Raw genomic sequence first — 22,554 nt, 5'->3', positions numbered from 1 at the left:
TTCTATCACACAGGTCACCCACCAGGAGTTGACTCTATGACTTTACCCCTGTGAGTTGCAGGGAAGAAAAGGGTGCTAGCTTCTGCTCCAGCCAGATTCCCTCTGAGTGACTTGTGGAGTCTTACTAGGGAAATCAACTCTCCTTTGCCTCAATTAGCAGTAAAGCCTATACAAAGACACCGGGAACATGATGGCAAGAGAAGGCCACCCGCCTCTCTACACCCCTAGATGACACACTACATGATCCCAGTGGAGTACACAGAAAATTCCAAGGAGATCAGAGGCCAGGGGTCCTTGGTGGAACCATGGCAGGGAAAGTATCAGCGACAGAAATATGAGGCTCTGGGTAGTGATAAAATAAATTGTTTTAATGGAAGGCTTTCTGAGACTGCAACTTTTTCTTCTGCTATCAAACAGCCAGTTTCCCTGCCCTGGGGTTTCTTAGGGAGTGCACGGCTGAACTCCTGGCCCACAGGAAGCTGGCATGTTACTCTGACACACTACGTTCAGTCCCTCCAGGGATCCAGAGGTGTGTCTTAATGTCAGGAGACTGGAGTTAGCTGGTAGTTAGTCCAAGGTATGCCATCCCCATGAGTGTCCAGACCCGAGGGAGGGGACAAGGGGCTTCACATCCCACTTAGGGTGTTTCTCCATGAAGGAAGAGAGAGGGGACAGATCACTTTTGAAATTTTGACTCTGATCTTTACAAAGAAAACTATTAGACACTTTAGTATTATATACAAGGCAGAGGGGAGAGGACACAAAGGGGAAATTGCACTTAATTACAGTAGTTTATAGTTTACAGCCATTAGACAAATTTACTTCTTTAAAAGAAATCTCAAGATCATTTGGGATGGGGGCAGGGGAGGGAGTCTGCAAATATTTACAGTGTGTTTGGCTCAGTTCAATAGCACGTGTCCTCCTCTCCTCGTTTCAGTAACAGATTCAAGTTTTCGCATCAGTTTGTTCAGTGAAGGATCACAACGTAGACAGTACGGCTTTCTTGCTTCCTCTTCGGCGGTTCCTTGTCTCCCACCTCCAGGACGGACAGGGTCCTTGATATCGTGGGCGAGGCATCGTGGCAATACTGCATAGAAGGGAAGCTGGGCTTCAGGATGTGCCTCCTGAGAGTGGATTGTCTGAGGTGCCAGCAGGATGTCCGTCGGGTAAGCAGGGACCTCTCGCAGGTGCTTGTCAGGTCACTGGGCTTTTCCACGACAGCTGCCCAGAGGCTGATGGTGTGGAAAACACGGTCCTTGTTGCTGCGCACAAAGTAAGTGATGTGTAGGCATCACCAGGCTTGCAGAGGACACTGCAGAGAGAGAGGAGGGAGAGTGCTCAGCTGTGTCATTTGGCAGGGACATGGGCCATTAGTTTGGCTTCTCTAAGGGAGCTGATGCCCAACTCAACCAGCAAAGGGCAGCAGGTGGAGGGCTGGGGGCCTCGTGTCTGCTCAGTTCTGCAGTTTTCATGCTGAGGCACACTTTCTGCAGGAAAACCTGGGAGCCGGCTTTCCTGGCCACTTCAGAAGAGAGAAGTGAATTGTTGAGGACCTTGAAATAGTCCTAACTTGCTGACCTTAATCCTGGAGTTGGGCCCCTCTTTCTGCGACAGTGGCATTTATGGAGTGCTCAGTGTGCTTGAAAAGGCAGCTGGATGGTGAGCTCTTGCCTCTCGTGGAAGCAAGGGTCTCTTCCTAAGACCTCTAAGAGCTGAGGTCTCCTATACTAATGCTTCTCAAACTTTAATGGACCCACAAGTACCAGAGAGCCTGTGAAAATGTGGATTCTGGTTTAATTCTGACTCGTAGGCCTGCGGTGGGCCTAAGAGTCTGTATTTCTAACAAGTTCCCAGGGTGTGCCAGTGCTGCTCACCTAGGGCCGCAAGGCCAGAAAGCACATGAGAAAATGACCACTCAAACTACTCATCAGGAAGGAGCTTTGCAAACTGCAAAGTGCTTTCTACAGGTTTCTTACTTTGGCATAAGAAACCCAGAGGACCAGGGAAAGGATCCAAAGGCTGAAGGCCTCTGATGCCATCCTTGTGGGTGGACCAGGGCAGGAGGCCCCAGAATGGCTGGAGAAGCCCTCAAGAGAAGCCACCTCACCCAACTCAGGGCAGCCTCGCCCTCCAGTGCCCGGGCCTTATTCATTTGAACCGTCATGGAGCGTCCCTGCTCTCCTTTTCACTTCTGGGGAGTCTTTTTGTCTCCCTGTGTCTCCTCCTTCCCTTTTGCTTTTTTTGGCATCTAAGGTTCTGCCTTTGACTTAGTGGCTTATTCTCTCAAGATCTCCCCCAAACACACACACACACACACACACACACACACACACACACACACACACACACACACACTTATGCCTACAAATACTACTAAAGGCCACTGTTACCACATTGATCAGTGCTGCAACCATAACCCTATATGAGGATACCATTATGTCTATTTGACAGATTAGGAAAACAAGGCTAAAAGAGTCAGTGAATTATCCAAGGTTTAAGAACTAGGAGAGTGTGGAGCCACAGCCTCAAACTAGCTGTCTAGGTGACCACTCAGAGTGTGCTCTTTCAATCATGCTTGGAGGTAAGGAGCCTTCTACTAAGTTTCGTGCTCTTGGACAAGTTACTCTCTGTGTGCCTCAGTTTCTTCCCCTATAAAATGGGAGTTGTTGTGTGATTCGACGAGTCAACACCTGCGGAGTCCTGAGAGTGGTCCTTGGCACAACTGTTATTATTAGCATGGGGTTCTTTAGCCCAAGCCCGTGCTGCTCCTCAGTGCTCTTAAGAGTGGGGCTGAAGGCTGGGCGCGTTGGCTCACACCTATAATCCCAGCAGCCTGAGAGGCTAAGGCAGATGAATCATGAAGTCAGGAGATCGAGACCAGACTGGCTAACATAGTGAAACCCCGTCCCTACTAAAAATACAAAAATTAGCCAGGCATGGTGGTGCGCATCTGTAGTCCCAGCTACTTGGGAGGCTGAGGCAGGAGAATTGCTTGAACCTGGGAGGTGGAGGTTGTGGTGAGCCGATATTACGCTCCTGCACTCCAGCCTGGGCAACAGAGCAAGACTCGGTCTCACAAAAAAACAAAACAAAACAAAACAGAGTGGAGCTGAGCAGTGTGTGCATGTGAGGAGACAGGCTTCTGATCCTTCTACATTCTTGAGACGTTGGTCAGGGTCCTCTGATACCCTTTGCCTCCTCTTCCTCCCCTGGCCCACCCCCACTCTCAAGTCTCTTTACTTCTCACTATCAGCCTTTTTCCAATTTTCAGATTTCAGGTGGAGGAGAGAGAAAACGGCTTGTGACCTTGTAGGTTTCAATAGAAGAGCAAACAAGAAGGGCAGATAAGGAGACGCCAGTGAGATTCTATGACCTGTCATTAGGGATGGGCTTCCCAGCTATCAAATGTTTGCTCACATAATAAAATGGTGGCAGAGCCCAAAATGTTGTCAAAGGAACTAGAGTTATTTGCCCCCTTCAGAGTCTAAACACAAACATCTGATAAGGGGTGCACTGTGGTCTTTTAGAACTGGAGGCCCAGCACATGCAGCCCCACGGGGGCCTGGCCCAGAAGATCTCTGAGAGACCGCGGGGCCCTCCATCTGAAAGGTGCGGTAGCTGTGGCAATGTGAAGGGCATCCTCACTCTAAGAGGATTTGTTATATAATGGTAAGAGCTAACATTTTTCGATGTCCTACTGTGTGCCAGGCACCATACTAAGGATTTCAGAACCATCACTGCCTCAAATTCTTACATTGACCCTTTGAAGTAGGTGATTATCATGAATTCATTTAACACATGTTTGAGTGACTACTGTGTACTTAGCACTTTTTTAGACACTGGAGATGCAACTGTAAACAAGACCCTGCCCACGTCTTCACAGACTTTACCTCCTAGTGAAGGCTTTGAATAATAAGTAAACAAATGCACACATACACACACACACACACATAATACAACTTTAGGTGGAGATGAGCACTCCATAGAAAAATAAGCATACAGGTTAGGGCAGCTTGAGGAAAAAGAGATTACCTTAGATAGGGGAATCAGGCGAGGCCTCTTTGAAGTGGTAATATTTGAGCTGAATGAAGTGAATGGGCAAGCATGTAAAAATGCACAGAAAAAAAGAGCTCCGGGCAGACACCACAAATGCAGGAGTCCTGGAGTGGGATCTCTTCAGCCCTGGCACAGCTGAAGCTGAGCGGGCGATGGAGGGAGGAAGGAGGTGAGAACAGTGACACTGGCAGTGGCATAATCACATAGGATCCTGTATGTCTCTGTTTTAGTTAGGTTGTCATGGAAAGCTATTGGAGAGTTTTGACAGGGGATTGACATACTTGATGTCTCTTTGTAAGAGATCACTCTGGTGAACAGAGCCTAGTGGGGCAAGGGTGGAAGTGGGAGACAGGCAGGGGCCACCTAAGGAGATCAGGGAGAGACAAGGGGGCCTGGGCTGGGACTAGGACAGTCCTGATGGGAGTGTGAGAAGAGGCCAGATTTAGGATGCATCCTGAGGGCCCCCTAGTAGAACTTATTGATGGACCGATGTGATGTGGAGAGAAGAATCGGATACTCTCAGCTCGCTCACTTGAATAACTGGTGCCAGTTTTGGAAATGGAGAAGCCCATGGAGGAAGCAATTTTGATAGGATGAAATTAGGGCAAAATGAAGCGTTCCTATTTTAGGCACGTTGAATTCAAGAGGCTTATTAGATATTTTAGACATGCATCTGTCCCTGCCAAAGAAGCACTGGATTCGTGAGTAAGCGCTCAGGGAAGACTGGACTGCAGATAGAATTATAGGAGCCATCGGCGTGTACACTTGACCTAAAGCCATGGGACTGGAGGAGATCACCCAGGTGTGAGCATAGATGAGAAGAGGCCAAAGAATGAGGCCTGGGGCCCTCCAACACATAAATGTGGGGAAGATGAGTTGTCAGCTGAGGAGATGAGAAGTGGCCAGTGCCGTAGAAGAATCAGGAATGGTAGCATCCTAAACTCACATGGAAAAAAGGAGGGAGCATCAGTTGTGTCAAAGACAGAGGATGAAAAGTAACCATTGGATTCAGCAGCAGGGAGGTGTTCGTGAGCTGGACACAGTGAGGTGTGAGGTCAAAAGCCAGTCTGCAGTGATCTCGAGAGAATTGAGGGTGAGGAAATGGAGACAGTGAGGACACATAAGTCACTTCTATGGCCATGAACTTATGTGAGATTCATCGTAGCTCCATTAATTAAAAGTCATGAAAAAATGCTCATCATCACTGGCCATCAGAGAAATGCAAATCAAAACCACAATGAGATACCATCTCACACCAGTTAGGATGGCGATCATTAAAAAGTCAGGAAACAACAGGTGCTGGAGAGGATGTGGAGAAATAGGAACACTTTTACACTGTTGGTGGGAGTGTAAACTAGTTCAACCATTGTGGAAGACAGTGTGGCGATTCCTGAAGGATCTAGAACTAGAAATACCATTTGACCCAGCCATCTGATTACTGGGTATATACCCAAAGGTTTATAAATCATGCTGCTATAAAGACACATGCACACGTATGTTTATTGCGGCACTATTCAAACAAAGACTTGGAACCAACCCAAATGTCCATCAACAACAGACTGGATTAAGAAAATGTGGCACATATACACCATGGAGTACCAGGCAGCCATAAAAAAAGATGAGTTCATGTCCTTTGTAGGGACATGGATGCAACTGGAAACCATCATTCTCAACAAACTATCACAAGAACAGAAAACAAAACACCGCATGTTCTCACTCATAGGTGGGAATTGAACAATGAGATCACTTGGACACAGGAAGGGGAACATCACACACTGGGGCCCGTTGTGGGGTGGGGGGAGGGGGTGGGGAGGGATAGCATTAGGAGATATACCAAATGTAAATGAAGAGTTGATGGGTGCAGCACACCAACATGGCACATGTATACATATGTAACAAACCTGCACATTGTGCACATGTACCCTAGAACTTAAAGTATAAAAAAAAAGTCATGATTATAATTCCGGTTTTACAGATGAGGGAAGTGTGGCCTGGAGAAGTGATAAGTAAGTTGGCCAGGGTCTCACAACAGCAAGGCTTGTGCTCTGCACCCCTATGTGAAAGCACTTCCTTCAACCCCCTCAACAGGGGGAAATAAATGCCTTTTGCCACTTAAAGTCCTTTTCCCAAACTCAGAGCCACTCAGGGATGCCAGCAGGGGAAGTCAAGAGTGACCCAGCTTCCATGGGCTGGGTGTTTCCTTTGGGACATGCGCTGAGTAAGTATTTTACAAGTCTTAATCAGTTAGTCCTTTCAGTGATCCCATGAAAGAGGTATCATTATCTTCATTTTACAGGTGCGCAAACAGAGGCTCAGAGAGGCTTAGACATTTCTCTGAGGTCACACAGGTAGACAGTGGTAGAATCTTGAGCCCAGATCTGCCTAACTCCCAGGTCGATGCTTCCAACCATCAGAACACTCTGCTTCCCTACCCAGTGAAGAAGCTGGGAGAGCGGGAACAGCTGAAGGGGATAGATGTTGAGGCCACCTCCCTCCCCCCTCCCCGTGTCAGCGCCCTGACTAGTTACTGCTCTGGGGGCCCTCTCTTGACCTTCCCATAAACTAGGAAGTCAAGCAGCGGGGAGAGAACGTTGTGGAAACAGCAGTTGGCTCACAACCTGCCTACACTTGTTCTAACTGAGGTCAGTGCTTGCTGTGGTCTTGTTTCCAGACTAGCGGGGCATTGTTGAACTCAGGCACAAACCCACTCAGAGATAACTTGCCAGCACCCAAGAGTTGAGGAGGAGGGAGAGGTATGTGCTCTGGAGGGGACAGATGGCAGTAGATGCAGAAGGATTCTTGGCAGCGAGAAGTCCCAGCCTGGAGTTCCTGACCTGTAATCCCCAAGGCCCTTGGGGCATGTCTGCCTTGACAACAGGAAGTACTGGGATCGGACAGATACAAGTACAAATCCTGGCTTTAGCTTTATACCTGCATAGCCTTAGGTTGCTATTACGGGTGCTTAAAAGTGGATATTGGAAGATGAACATTGTTTAATGGGTTTGGAGTGAGAAAACCAGTCTGGAAGTCCAGCTCTGGAATTTATGATCTGTTTGAACTTGACCAGATCCACACCTGTCTTTGAACCTCCGTTTTCTGCTTTGTAAATCAGGTATAAAAATAACGACCTTGCAGAATGGGTAAGAGGGCTCTCCAGGAAATGTAAGCTAGAAAAGCATCTGGGGTGCTTCTTGGAATATGGAGGCATCAAAAAATACGAGTTCCGCATTCATTCATTCGTTGTTATTTACTGAACATCTAATATAGCCCAGGCATTCGGCTAAGCCCAAAGGGTATGAGTGCTTTGAGAGGCCCTGAACTATTTCCTTTTTTCCTGGGAAGTGGGTGAATGGGGAGTCTGTGTATCAGCAGGAGAATGGGAAACAGGGATCTGGAGCCCAGGCCCAAGAGGTAGGATGTGCTTGAGAGATGGTAGTAATCCTGAGTCATTTTCTTATCCCAGCCTCCTTTGACTGCATGTAGACCAAGCACTGAGTTGGATATTGAAAGAGTCACTAGGCCGGGCTCAGTGGCTCATACCTGTAATTCCAGCACTTTGGGAGGCGGAGGCGGGCAGATCAAGAGGTCAGGAGTTCGAGACCAGCCTGGCCAACATAGTGAAACCTTGTCTCTACTAAAAATACAAAAAATTAGCTAGATGTGGTGGCATGTGCCTGTAGTCCCAGCTACTTGGGAGGCTGAGGCGGGAGAATCGCTTGAACCCAGTAGGAGGAGGTTGCAGTGAGCTGAGACCACGCCATTGCACTCCAGCCTGGGTGACAGAGTGAGACTCCATCTCAAAAAAAAAAAAAAAAAAAAAAAGTCACTGGAATGAGAGACAACTATCTCCTAAAGGATCACAGATGGGAGAGAAAACAGGGAGGGTGCAATCACTCTGAGTACTTGACTATGTACTAGGCATTCTGTTAGGCACGTTGAATATTTTGTGAGATGGGGGTGGGATTTTCCCCATTTACAGATGAAGAAACTGAGTCTCCCAACAAGCAATTAACTGCCCAAGGTCACATACCAGGGGGTGATGGAGCTGAAAGTAGCTCAGGTCTGCTGGCGTTTCCTACCACTGTACGATGCCTCTAAAATAGCACTGCTCGGGATGTGTCCCTTTGACCCGAGCAAGGTGCATGCTAACTGCCTGGGTCAGTGCACACATCAGCAAGTGAAATGCTCCAAGAAGCCCTGCCCAGTGGCATTTAACTTTATGGAATCCAGCAGATCCCCCAACATATTTGACCAAGAAATCCTTCTCTCCCCTCACTTGTATGTCCTTGATACTTAGTGATACAGTTTAGATGGGTGTCCCTTCCAAATTTCATGTTGAAATATGATCCCCAGTGTTGGAGGTAAGGCCTAGTGGGAGATACTGGATCAAGGTGGCAGATCCCTTATGAATGGCTCAGCACCATCCCCTTGGTGATAAGTGAGCTCTCACTCAAGTTAATTCACACAAGATCTGGTTAAGAGTCTGGGATCGCCCCTTTCTCTCTCTTGCTCTTTATCTCACCATGTGACATGCCTATTCCTCTTTTACCTTCTGCCCTGACTGTAAGCTTCCTAAGGCCCTCACCAGAAGCAGATGCTGGCACCGCACTTCCTGTACAACCTGCAGAGCCACGAGCCAATTAAATGTATTTTCTTTGTAAGTTACCCAGCCTCAGGTATTCCTTTATAGTGATGCAAATGGACTAACACAAAAAACTGGTACTGGGAGTGGGGCATTGCTATAAGGATACTTGAAGATGGCCAGGCACAGTGGCTCACGCCTGTAATCCCAGCACTTTGGGAGGCCGAGGCGGGTGGATCACCTGAGGTCAGGAGTTTGAGACCAGCCTGGCCAACATGGTGAAACCCTGTTTCTACTAAAAATACAAAAAATTAGCCAGGCGTGGTGGCCCGCACCTGTAATCCTAGCTACTTGGGAGGCTGAGGCAGAATTGCTTGAACCCGGGAGGTGTAGGTTGCAGTGAGCCGAGATCACACCATTGCACTCCAGGCTGGACAACAAGAGCAAAACTCTGTCCCGCCCCTGCCCAACAACAACAACAAAAAAAAATACTTGAAGATGTGGAAGCAGCTTTGGCAATGGGCAACAGGCAGAGATTGGGAGTTTGGAGGGCCAGAAGAAGACAGGAAGATGAAGGAAAGTTTGGAATTTCTTAGAGACCTGTTAAGTGATTGTGACCAAAATCCTGATAGAAATATAGAAAGCAAAGGCCAGGCTGATGAGGTCTCAGATGGAAATGAGGAACTGATTGGGAACTAGGGCAAAGGTCACCCTCCTTACACCCAGGCGGAGAACTTGGCTGCATTGTGTCCATATTCTAGGGATCTGTGGAAGTTTGAACTTCAGAATGATAGCCTAGGGTATCTAAGGGAAGACATTTCTAAGCAGTAAAACATTCAAGATGTGGCCTGGCTGCTTCTAATAACCCACAGTCAGCTATGGAAGCAAAGGAATAACCTACATTTGGAATGTTGGAATTTACATTTAAAAAGGGAAGCAGAGCATAAAAGTTTGGAAAATTTGCAGCCTAACCCTATGGTAGAGAAGGAATTCAAGTGGCTTGTGGAGCAACAACTTGCTAGAGAGATTAGCTTGACTAAAGAGGGCCATGTGCTAATAGCCAAGACAATGGAAAAAAGGCATTGAAGTATTTCAGAAATCTTGTAGGCAGCCCCTCCCATTAGAGGCCCAGAGGCTTAGGAAGAAAATACGGTTTTGGGGGCTAGACCAAAGGCCCTGCTGTCCTGCACAGCCTTCGGACACTGATCCCTGCATACCTGCTGCTCTAGCTTTAGCTCTGGCTCAAAGGGCCCCAAATACAGCCCAGACCACCACTCTAGAGGGCTCAGTCTGTAAGCCTTGGTGGGTTCCATGTGGTGTTAAGCCTGCAGATGCACAGAATGCAAGAGTGAAGGAGGCTTGGCAGCTTCCTCCTAGATTTCAGAGGATGTATCAGAAAGCCTGGGTGCCCAGGCAGAAGCCTGCTGCAGGGGCAGAGCCCAGAACCCCTGTAGAGAACCTCCACTAAGGCAGTGCTGAGGGGAAATGTGGGATTGGAGTCCCCGCACCCCCACAGAGTCCCCAGCAGGATACTGCCTAATGGAGCTGTCAGAATGCGCCTGCTACCCTCTAGACCTCAGAATGGTAAAGCCACTAGCAGCTTGCAACCTCAGAATGTAAAAGCCACAGGGCAAATCTGCCCAAGGCCTTGGGAGCCCATCTAGCACACCAATGTGCCCAGGATATGGGACATGGAATCAAGGATTATTTTGGAGCTTTAAGATTTAATGCCTGCCCTGTTGGGTTTCAGACTTACGTGGGGTGTTACCCCTTTCTTTTGGCCGATGTATTTCTTTTGGGATGGGAACATCTACACAATGCCTGTACCACCATTGTATTTTGGAAGTAAGTAAATAGTTTTTTATTTTACAACCTCATAGGTGGAAGGACTTGCTCTTGAGTCTCAGATGAAACTTTGGACTTTTGAGTTAATACTGGAATGAGTTAAGACTTTCAGGGACTAGTGGGAAGGGATGATTGTATTTTTTTTTTTTTTTTTTTTTTTTTTTTTTTTTTTTTTTTGAGACGGAGTCTCGCTCTGTCACCCAGGCTGGAGTGCTGTGGCCAGATCTCAGCTCACTGCAAGCTCCGCCTCCTGGGTTCACGCCATTCTCCTGTCTCAGCCTCCCGGGTAGCTGGGACTACAGGCGCCGCCACGTCGCCCGGCTAGTTTTTTGTAGTTTTTAGTAGAGACGGGGTTTCACCGTGTTAGCCAGGATGGTCTCGATCTCCTGACCTCGTGATCCGCCCGACTCGGCCTCCCAAAGTGCTGGGATTACAGGCTTGAGCCACCGCGCCCGGCCGGGATGATTGTATTTTGCAATGTAAGAAGGACATGAGATTTGGGAGGCCACGGGTGGAATGATATGGTTTGGATGTGTGTCCCCTCCAAATCTCATGTTGAAATGTGATTCCCCATATTGCAGGTGGGGCTTAGTGGGAGGTACTGGATCATGGGAGCAGATCGCTCATAAATGGCTTAGCATCATCCCCTTGGTGATGAGTGAGTGAATTCATGCTTGAGTTAGTTCACGTGAGATCTGGCTGTTTAAAAGAGTCTAGGGCTAGGCATGGTGGCTCACACCTGTAATCCCAGCACTTTGGGAGGCCAAGGCAGGTGGTTCACTTGAGCGAAGGAGTTTAAGAACAGCCTGGGCAACATGGCAAAACAAAAAAAAAAATGCAAAAATTAGCCTGGCATGGTGGTGTGGGCCTGTAGTCTCAGTTACTCTGGAGGCTAAGACAGGAGGATTGATTGAGCCCAGGAGGTTAAAGCTGCAGTGAGCTGTGATAGTGCCACTGCACTCCAGCCTGGGTGACAGAATAGGACCCTGTCTCAAAACATAAAAATATAAATGAATGAATGAATGAATGAATGAATAAATAAATAAATAAATAAGCCCAGGGCCTCCCCCTTCTCTCTCCTCCTCCCACTCTCGCCATATGATGCACCTGCCCTGCCTGCACCTTCCGCCGTGATTGTAAACCTTCTGAGGCCTTCAGCAGAGGCAGATGCTGGCATCATGCTTCCTGTACAGCCTGCAGAACCATAAGCCTTTTAACCTCTTTTACCCAGCCTCAGATATTTCTTTATAGCGATGCAAACAGACATCGCTATAAGCAATAAATTGGAACACGCCAGCCGTGAATTTGCAATTCCTGTTGGAATATAAGACCTTAAAACAAAAACAAAAAAGCAGAATTGCCATCAGGTCTCTTTCAGAACTCACTTCTGACCCTTTGCCTTAGGAACAGAGTTTGTACAAACTGTCTTCACCTTGGGTACCTTCTGCTGTCAGGAGGCAGCACCTTTACCCTCATTTTACCTCACTGTGCCCTTCCCATTCCTCCTTCTCTTTCAACTTGTTGGAAGAATGTTTCCTGAGTGGAATATAGTAACTGAACTTATTTTTATTTTATTTTTGTTTTTTTGAGATGGAGTCTCGCTCTGTCTCCCAGGCTGGAGTGCAGTGGCCAGATCTCAGCTCACTGCAAGCTCTGCCTCCCGGGTTTACGCTATTCTCCTGCCTCAGCCTCCTGAGTAGCTGGGACTACAGATGTCCGTCACCTCGCCTGGCTAGGTTTTTGTATTTTTTAGTGGAGACGTGGTTTCACTGTGTTAGCCAGGATGGTCTCGATCTCCTGACCTCGTGATCTGCCTGTCTCGGCCTCCCAAAGTGCTGGCATTATAGGCTTGAGACATCACGCCCGGCCGTGAACTTATTTTTTACTCTTGTTCCTGACCACAAAGACAAGAGTGGCAGCAGTTACCATAGAATTTTAAAGATGGGTAGTGGAAGGCAAGTATTTGGAGTCAAAGACTAAAGCCTGAAGGTCCAGCTCTAGAATTTATCATCTGTGTGACCTTGGGCAGGTCACTCTTCATCTCTGGGCTTTAGTTTATTTCTTTGTACTTAGGAGGTTGCAGTAAAAAGAACACAATGAGACAATGTTCATGAGAAGTATAAACTGTAACGTGCCACATGAGTAGTTTTCATCCTAAGTGTAGTAATCATCCTCATCATCACAGAAATGAGTCTATTGCCAGACTCCTGAAATATCTGGGGACATGGAGACAATGTCACAGCAGTTCTGGGAGGCCACTCATGCAACTTCAAGGTCGGCTGGCCACTCTGTCCAATGGAGAGGAGAAGCCAGTAGGGGGGCTGGTGCAGCGTCTCAGGGAGCATCTTAAAGTATTTTGATTAGGAGACCATTTCCTGAATTCAGAGGACTTGTTTCAACAAGCAACCATCAAAGTCAACTTGGGAAAGACAGGAATAATTAATCATGGTCCTGTCTGGGGCTGACCAAGCGGCAGATGGATTGATAAACCTTTCAAAGGGGAAGGTATTCCCAAGGAGGGCCGCTGCGCCTGGCTGCCCCCCGATTGAGATTTGTGAGCACAGATAAATGTTTTCCCTGCTCACTACAAAGAGTGGGAACTCGCACGGGAGTCGAAAGGCAGGGTAGCGAGGAGTTGTCCTTTCATCTATTGGGTGAGAGAAGAGTGACAAAGCAGGTCCCACACACCTCTCCCTCTACGCCCAGCTCCGGAGTCCAGCTGCCCTGGCCGTGTGTGTGTTTCAGTGCCCAAGACACCAGTTACTTAATCTGCGCAAGCTTGCTGAATCCGCAGAAAAAGCAGATGTTACAACTCTCACTTTAAAGATGAAGAAATGAAGGCTCAGGGAGGTCAAGGTCACCACGCAAATGGCAGAACTAGGAGTAGAACCCACCTGCTCCACCTACACTCTAGGGCTGGGAGGAGATTGGGGCAAAGGAAAGGATAGAGAATCCTGATCCCATGAAGGAACCTCCTGGGAAGCCCATGGCGGTGGATGAAGTGTGATTTGCAGGGCTCAGATGAAAAAAAGACCATCAACAAGACCAAATTCTGCTGAGAGCCTCTGACATGAAGTTCAAGGTTGTCACCTACTTATCTAGTAATCGATAGAGGCCAAACAGTTCCCACGCTGCACAGACCCCAGCTACTAAAAGGTTTCATTGTGTTACTCTGGAATCATCGCCTGTATTCAGACAGCTTGTCCTGTTTTCTAACTCTTGGTGTCTTCTTGCGGTCCAGCTGTCCAAGCTGCAGCAACGAGCCTCGCCATCAACTGCCTGTCTTTACTATTCCATCACCTCTATTCGGAGGTGGGGCTTAGTCATCAACTGAAACAGTGACTAAGCCTCTGGATTCCCCATTTCAGTGCACCAGGAAGTTGATTCTAAATTTCTTGATAAAACCGCAAGTGGATGCATACCCCTAGAAAAGCCAGGCTGTCTACTGGGAGTCCCCATGGTTTGACATAACTGGGTCATTCCCGGACTTACAGCGTTCTGGGTCAAAGGCAGTCAGCCTCAGGACCTCTGACTTCCTGGTTACTTTCCCCACTGACGACTTTGTGGATCCTCAGGGATCCCTCTTGCAAAGCACGAACCTCAGCAGGGGACCTGTCCTCCTGAGTCTTCCTTGGAAATACCTTTTCCACGATCATTCTATTAGGGAACACTCAATCTCAATGTCTAAGCACTCTATGTCATCCAGGCTCCAGCAACCTATCAAACTTCTGTCCTTGTTTAGTGCTCTTACTGGGGAATCTGGGGGAGCAATAAGCCCTTTCAGCCTGTGGCCCTTTCTTCGCCCTGGGACCTTAAGGATTCCCTTTGCAAGTAGCAGGGGGCCTCAGAAGGACCTAACTTCTGGCCAAGTCCATGCTTGCCACACCCTCTGCATATCAATAGCCTTAGTCACACCCTGCCCACACCCCAACCCCCGCAAATCCTGCTGGCATTACCTGTTTACTTGAAGACATGTTGGTGAGTGTACTGATGCTGCTGGTATCTGTGACCACCATTGCAGATGGAAACCGGGAGGTGTGGGAATACTGGGGGGGTTCCTGCTTGTGTGCGTACACTGGAGAGACAGAGTAAAGACAGAATCAAGGTGCATACACAGGCACATACACAGCTACGGAGCCCCCATCCCACACCACAGCTCCCATCTCCCCAGGCAGATAAAAGGGGTGGTGGTTATAGCGGGGATTTCTTTTATGAGTTATCCATAAGATTCATGTAAATTCCAAGTCACACGACCAACTCCCGAAAGCATGCGGATGCTTGGCTCTGAGGGAGAGACCAGACTGTTCTCAGAACATGGGGCCTAACAGGGAGGCCTCCGGTATGGAACGGGGGTGAAGGTCACTGGCCATTGCCTCAGCTTGCCCTTCTCATGCAGGGAGGCAGGTTATTTCCTGGTCTGGGGCACCATGGCCTCTCTCTTCATGGGTGGCCAGGCCTGCTGAGCTTCAGCAGTCCACAGGTCACTGGTGACCACTCTCTTGACTGTCCCACCCAGGCCTGGCCACTGAGGAAGCCTGGCCAGGTGAAGGGATAGGGGTAAGTGGGGAGCACATTGACACGCTCTGGGAGGATGGGAAGTGGGGCACATGTGGTCTCAGACTGTGCTACAGGCTGTGGCAGATTTTCAGAAGCCACTAAAATGTGATTGGAATGTGAGATGGTGCTCAGAAACCAGCTCCACAGGCCTGAGTGGGGATTGAGCCCTGAAGATAGAAGGCTGGACTTGGCTGTTCTCCCCCAGACCCACAGCTTATCCGATGCAGCTAGAGAAGAAACACAAATCTCTTCCACCATCATTGCCTTCTAGGAGTCCCTTTATAAATAACCTTGATAATTCTTTATGCTTACCAAACGCAGTTCACCCCTATGTTTATTTCATGCTCATAATGACCCTAAATGCATACTACTTCCATTTCGTGGATGAAGAGATTGGGCTTAGAGTGGCTAAGTAACTTGCATTAGGCTACATAGCTGGTAAATATCACAGCCAGGATTTAAATCCAGGTCTGTCTGATCTAAGACTAGTGCTTTATACTGAACACTTCCTTGGGGTTTCTGAAGCAGAGAAGCCATGATTCCTCCCCAAACTCCTGTGTCAGGGGCTATAGCCAGACCTGGCCAGAGGATTGGAAGCCTGGGACTCAGGATGAAAGGCAGAGATTGGATGAGAAATAAGTGGTCGAAAGGTAGGCTTGGGGTAGGTATAGAAATTGGATATGAGAAAAAGTCTGTGTGGAGGGATGCAAGGGTGGCAAGGAGGAAGAAACTCTAATGCCCAGGACAGTGTGCCACTGGTATTTTTCACTTGTGTTCCTGGTTCTTGATTAGAGGTGTTTGTGGTGTATAAATAGGAGGACACAGGGCTCTAGAAGATTCTTCTATTTTAGGGAAGGCAAACGGGATGCAAATTAGATGCCAACTCTGATCATCTGATAATGGCTGCTTGGAAGTTGAGATTGCAAAGGCTAAGTTGAGGTTCACTGGGAAAAGGTGCTGGTGGTTTTTGGGTGCGATCCTTTCCAGAGGTGTTGGAATGGGAAATTGGCGGTGTGTGTTCCACATGCTGTCTGGCTCCAACTCCCCTTCATCTGTAGGCCTACACTGTCCTCTTCAAACCTTTCCCTGGGAATCTCAAGGGTAGAGGAGAGGACTAGAAAAGGTACAGCAACACACACGAATTATGCTTAAGAAACTGTCTTGGTCGGTTGATCATAGGCACGGAAAAGCGACCAAGCCAATAAACTTCTGAGAAAGTTCAGACCCAGAGAGGGAAAGTGGTTGGCCACTGAGGGTCCTCAGTGCTCCCTCCCTCCACATGCCCGTGTCCTTACTGTGTGAGTTCTGCAGTTGAGTCACAGCTGCCATAAAGGGCTGCTGGGCCATGTGGCTGCCTGGGCTCTGCTGCATGAGGGGCTGCTGGTGAGGGCTGTGCAGCTGCTGGGAGAACTGGACGGGCTGCAGGGCTGCCAGGCTGCCGGCCACACTGTTGATGACAGGGACACTCTGTGCTTGGGAAGTGTTGAGGCCTGTGGGAGCAAGAGGAAAAGATCAGAGACAGCTCCTGGGATGAGAAGAGGTGAATGGATGTCATCATTTGAGCCCCTGCTCAAAGTCCCAGTCACTGGGCTGAGCCTGTTACATAGGAGATTGCATGGGAGGTGAGTTTAAAGAAATGGAGACTTGGAGAGATTAATTTACTTGCTCAAATTCCACAGTGAGTTGTGGGTTGGAGACGGGCATTAAACAGATCTGACTAAAGCCTGAGAGTCTCCCGAAGTCATCCTGTGACCTCCCAAACTTAGCTTTCTTGAGGTTAGCAGGGCTTTGGAAAAGCTGGCTCTGCTTGCCCACTCCATCCATGCCAGGCTGTGAGAGAGGCTTGCCCTGGTGCCTGCAGGGAAGAGTTAACTGAAGCACAGGTTATTGCCCAGATCTGTCTGTCCAGTAGAGGGCAGGAGTGTGCAGGGACCCAAATTTTGATCAAAAACAACTTCCATAGTCCCAGGAGTGTGAAGTCTGGAGACCCTTATTTAGTAGACTGTACAAAGACCCCGAGAGATGTCAGGTGCCAACTCCCTTGATTGTAACAGAGACGGGAGAAAACACTGGAACTCAGCCAGTCTATGAAGTGGGCATATCTTATCTGGCAGCATAGGGCTTGTGAAACTAAAAGGACCAGGTTTTAGAAAGAGGAAGTAGTACATTAAAGGTTGTCTCGTGGCACTTATAGCGGGTCTTCCCATCTTTCTGCTCTGGGGATGTCAGGGCCTCTGTGACTTGGAACTGTGTCTGTATCCTGAGGCCTCTTTAGAACCTGAGCCAGAACTGGGAGGACTGGATCCCCTGGTACCCACGGTCTATCTCCTCCCTAAGAGCGACACGGAGGAAGACAGCTAAGGTAGGCTCGGAGTGGGGACAGGACGATCAGGAGAGAAGACACCTGGGCCTCCTTCCTGGGGCCGACTATGTTCCTGTGTTCTTGCTTTCTGGGAAACTGGGGAAAGAATGGGATGAAGAAGGAATCCAGAAAAAGGTCTGTTTTAGGTGGATGTGGAAGGGACACCTAGAGAGCTTTTCCTGAAATGGAGGCGGTTTCATAAGCAGGTTTGTGGGAAGTCATCAATGGAGATAACACAGAGTCCTCAACAATTGCCTACTCAGAGCTTTAGCCGATACTGTTATCAGAAACCTAAAAGGCGAGACCCCTGAGCAGAAAGGACAGGGGGATAATCCAGCTTCTGGCTCTCCTGGGTGGGGGCTGGGGGGTGCGATGCTCTGATCACCCTGAGAACAGCACTGTCTCCAGTTTTCCAGGGGGCTCAGCATCTCCTCAAGCCAGCATCTCACCAGACACCCTGATTACTGTGTTTCACTTGCCTACCTCCTGCTTACGGTCTCAGTCTCCCAGGAAGCCCCATGGATTTGCTGTTTGTGAGAAATCTCAGAGCACTGCTGCTGCTCTTTTTGGGAAACTGCTGCCCAGAAAAGCAAATGATCCTGTCTAGAGTGGATGACATTTGAAGGCATAGTTCTGAAACCTGCGTGTGCTTCGGAAATCATCTGGGGGAGCTCTTTAACAAATACACATTCCTGGGCCCCACCCAAGACCTAATGAGTCAGAACCTTCAGAGGTGGGGCCCAGGAACCTTATTTTCAATGCAGTCTGTGATCCTAATGTGCCTCAATTCCAGGACTGAAAGCCTCTGATGTCATTCCAGCTCCCTCAGTGGGTAAGTCTGGACCTTTCCATCTGTTTCTGTTTCTGGGCACTGGTTCTTGCTTGGGAAGTCTGCTATCCAGTCCACGGAAGAGAGGAGGAAGAGAATAGGATGAAGAGGTGAGAATGAGTAGAGAATGAGGAATTGGCCCTGCCACATAATTTGTTACCACCTTCTCCATGGGCTTCTGCAATTCTGAGGCAGGGCCTGTGGTACTCAACACATCAGTCAGTTAGATAAGGATGCCTGCAACCAATTCTTCGTCCTGACACTCCGTAGTGTAGGACCTCTGTGCCTCAGCAGTTTTCTGGTGATTCTCACCATTCCTCATGCTCTGTCTACCCCAGTGTACACAGATATGTACACACACAGCCATCCTTCTAAGGTCAGTGTGCACTCTGGTGTAGCCCATCTGAATAGGAAATTAAGGAGCATTGTGAGATGATAGAGAAATATGAGTAGAGGATATTAGAAAGTGCAAAATAGAAAGATATAGACTAGCCCCAGGGAAAATTTTGATTCACTTAGTACCTAAATATATATATATATATATAAACCATATGGCAGTGAAAGCTTAGAATGGAAGAAATAAGTTAAGTGGGACAGTTTGTTTATTATTTTGGTTGCAGAAATAAGTGGAATATCTTCTCCCTGGGTCTTTTAATCAAATCTTCTAAATGGCAAACAAGCTGGTTTTAGGTGTCTTATCTCATTCCAAACTCTGATGTTAGTATAATTACCATATTCCATATACCAGAGGGCCCAGTCAAAAGGCAGTACATTTAAAATGATCATTTATATTATGAGTTCTCCAAATGCTTCCCCAGACCCATTTTCCTTCTGCCAAAATAAATGCACTGTGTGTCAATTTCCAAGCAGCTAAGGATAGAGTTAGAGCCACACATATTCAATAAATTTGTGTGCTCCAATGGGCCTAGCCCTGTTCTGACTTCAAAGGATGCGTAAGTCATTCTCTTCAGAAGTGAGAATCCAAGTTCCGACCCTAGCTAGAGCTGATTTAGGGAGAGAAGAGGGAAGGAAGAAAAAGGCAGGAACAAAGAGATGGCCAACATGGGCCCTAGACACAAGGAAGGTCAAGAGGACAATGGAGCGATACAAGGTTGAAAGAAAGATGACCAATGTGCTACCCTTACATCTCTCCCAAGACATCCACTAATACATCCAAGGGTCACAAGGATGGTTTTGAGAAACAATGACTTGGCCTGAGCTGTCATGGTGAAGCTGAAAATATGCTGAATACTCATCAACATTAAAACTCTCAAAGAGACATCTGAAACCACAGTTCCCTTCAGCCTTCTCATGCCTCGAGATGGCCTGTGTATGGGAGGGCACAGGCTTGCTGTTGAATATGAGCCTCCTGGAGCTGGAGGGACCTGATCCATCTCTGTGTCTTCAGGTGTGTGATGTCCCAAAGCAACCCATTTCTCCTTAAAGTTTTCAAAGCTCTCAGATACAATGGCAGTTTCCTTCTGGGTCCTCCTTTGGTGTATTTTCACTGCTGGCCAAGGAGATTTCATATACCACACAAAATTCCCCATTTAGAAGGAAATCTGTCATTGTTACTTCATCATGACCAAACATAAAGAACCTCCTCAAAAATCTACCACCTACTTAGTGACGGAATGAACTCAAGACAAAGTGTAAGATACCATGTTATACATATTCATGCTTTAGAGATTTACAAGCATGTTCATATTCACTGTCATTTGATCACTTCAACAACCTATTTTATAGATGAGGACATTGAATCTTCTAAAGGTTCAATGATTTGGCCCAGGATGCACGGTTGCTAAACTGTGACCGGGATACAAATCCATTCCATAATTTTCTCTTGTTTTAGGCTAAACAATCCAAATATTGGATTTAAGGAGACCGATGAGAAACTAAAGAAGTTAAACCAAATCTACAAGCGTGGGTGAGTTTGAAGGAGACCTACAGTTATTTTTCACCGCACTAATTTGCTTCCCATTCTTCTTATCCCTGCTCCCAAGTTTTCTGACCAAGAATAGAACTTACTTTGTGCAATTGCCATGACTCCAGAGAGGGGTGTCATGATGAGGTTTTGAGATTGCTGGGGGTTATGGTGGGAGAGGCTGTGGATATTCGTCAAGGTGCTGACTGGGGGCAAACCTCCTCCCGAGACTGAGATCTGATGGAGAGAAAAAAACAAGAGAAACATGGGTGGTCTTGGACCACAAAGAGCAGTTTCTAACATGATGTGACTTAGCGATTCCTTGGCATGGCTAGTTCTCAAATTCATTCCTTCATTCACTCAATAACAATTATTGGCTGGGCGCGGTGGTTCACGCCTGTAATCCCAGCATTTTGGGAGGCCAAGGCAGGAGGACTGGCTGAGCTCAGGAGTTCAAGACCAGCCTGGGCAACATGGTGAAATCCCATCTCCACAAAAAAAGAAAAAAACACAATTATTAAGTGTCTACTGTGGGACAGACACTATTCTAGGTGCTGGGGATAGAGCAGTAAGTAAAACAGACAATGATCCCTGCCCTCATGGTGCATTTGTAGTTGACTGTCTGAGTTACTAGCCAACTTCAGAAATTACTAAGGGTTGAGGGAGATTAGCCATTATAAGGTTTCTCCACTTTTTCTACATCTCCAGTACACGTTACAAAATTTTTTCTTTCTTTTTTGGTCAAGGATCCTATATTGTAATCGCCATTATATTTTAATGACAGATTAGTATGAGAGAGCTACTGATTTTTGTGTATTTACTTTATACATGACCACTTCATTGAAACTTACTAGTGTCTTTTCCTCATTGATTTTTTTCCAAGTATGTAATTGTAATACAAGTATCTGATGGTAACAGAGTCTTTTCCTTGCTAGTATGGATATGTCTACATGTCCTATTGCATTGCTTAGAACTTACAGTATTAAACAATAACAGCTGAAACAGATGTGCTTGTTTCTGATGTTATCAGAAATGTTTCCAATGTTCTCCCGTTAACTCTAGTTGTAATTATAAGGGCACCATCAGTTTTATACACACCTACACTTTTTCCATGATAAATCAGTTTACTACTTATAGTTTCAAAATAATTTTTTTCTTTTTTTGAGGTGGAGTCCAGCTCTGTCGCCCAGGCTGGAGTGCAGTGGTGTGATCTCGGCTCACTGCAATCTCCGCCTCCCGGGTTCAAGCAACTCTCCTGCCTCAGCCTCCCGAGTGGCTGGAACTACAGGCACCCACCACCACACCTGGCTAATTTTCGTATTTTTAGTAGAGACGGGATTTCACTATGTTGGCCAGGCTGGTCTTGAACTCCTGACCTCAGGTTATGTGCCCACCTCGGCCTCCCAAAGTGCTGGGATTACAGGCGGGAGCCACTGTGCCCAGCCTCAAAATAATTTTTAAAGTTATTATTAAGAAAGGACTGGCCCCTCTTATTCTGAACCCAGGCATGCTTGAGAGCATCAGGAACAATGAAAGGTGCTCTAGGGTTAGGATACACCAGATGTCTGAGTAACTCAACTCTCCTTCTTCCATCTTTCACTTCCCAGAGCTCTTCAGACTATAGGTCACACACCAGCACCCAGGTAAGATGGTATCTCCCACCCTGCCCTTCTGGTCAACCCCACAGCGTCCAAGGTTAATTTGAAAAAGAAAGAAAGAAAAAACCAAACAGGTTTGTTTGTGTATTTAAAACAAGCATCAAGAAATGAGTTAGGGGGTCACATGACCAAGAAGGAATTCTGACCACATCAAACAAGAGAGAACCAGCCTGTTTGCTGGACTTGTTTTTCAAAATGTCAGAGTCATTTTTAAAAAAATAAAAAAGTCCGTAACCTGCCTTCAGACTGAATCTCTTGGGTAATGTAGTTCCTTTGGAGAAAGTCAACCAGGTGACAGTAATTTCTCTGCCATTTCAGCATTTGGTTAATGGTATAAGAGAAATGTGGAAGCGGTGATAAAGATAATTTAAATGTGTGTGGCTTTAGGATTTGTAAAGTGCTTTCACTGATTGTCCTTAATAGATAATGGCACAAGTAGGGCAGGCATTATTACTATCAGTCCCTATACTGCAGATCAAGAAACTGATCTTTACAAGAGTTGAGACTATTTCTGTGTCACTTGACTCATAAGTGAAAAAGCCAGAGTTAAAATCCAGTTTTGCTGGAGCTTAAATCTTATCCACATACTAAGTTTGGGCAACCTTGATCAAGTTACTTCCCATTCTAAAATGCAACTATTATTTTTTAATTTTTTTTTTTTTTTTTTTTTTTGAGACAGGGTCTTACTCTGTCACCAAGGCTGGAGTGCAGTGGCACGATCACAGCTCACTGCAGCTTCGA

At 47.2% G+C, this 22,554-nt stretch overlaps 1 protein-coding gene across 3 annotated transcripts in view; it reads right to left on the bottom strand.

Moving 5' to 3' along the window:
* Window positions 1–347: 347 nt before the first annotated feature.
* The window catches only part of HNF1B (HNF1 homeobox B), a 61,346-nt gene continuing 39,139 nt past the window's right edge, over window positions 348–22,554 (bottom strand). Inside the window, exons 6-9 of one of the 3 annotated variants that reach the window (XM_010376855.2) lie at window positions 20,260–20,392; window positions 16,336–16,530; window positions 14,440–14,558; window positions 348–1,312 (exon numbers count right to left, since the gene is read on the bottom strand). In XM_010376855.2, the coding sequence (XP_010375157.1) occupies window positions 1,292–1,312; window positions 14,440–14,558; window positions 16,336–16,530; window positions 20,260–20,392 (468 nt within the window). In that variant the 3' untranslated portion in view covers window positions 348–1,291. The remainder of the gene's footprint in view (window positions 1,313–14,439; window positions 14,559–16,335; window positions 16,531–20,259; window positions 20,393–22,554) is intronic. The other 2 variants (XM_010376856.2, XM_030924217.1) reach the window with 2 other exon arrangements.

Source organism: Rhinopithecus roxellana, chromosome 19 (assembly GCF_007565055.1).
Source record: "Rhinopithecus roxellana isolate Shanxi Qingling chromosome 19, ASM756505v1, whole genome shotgun sequence".
Lineage (NCBI taxonomy): Eukaryota > Metazoa > Chordata > Mammalia > Primates > Cercopithecidae > Rhinopithecus > Rhinopithecus roxellana.
The sequence above is the reverse complement of the archived record's forward strand: the minus strand, read 5'-3'. Positions and strand labels throughout refer to the sequence as shown.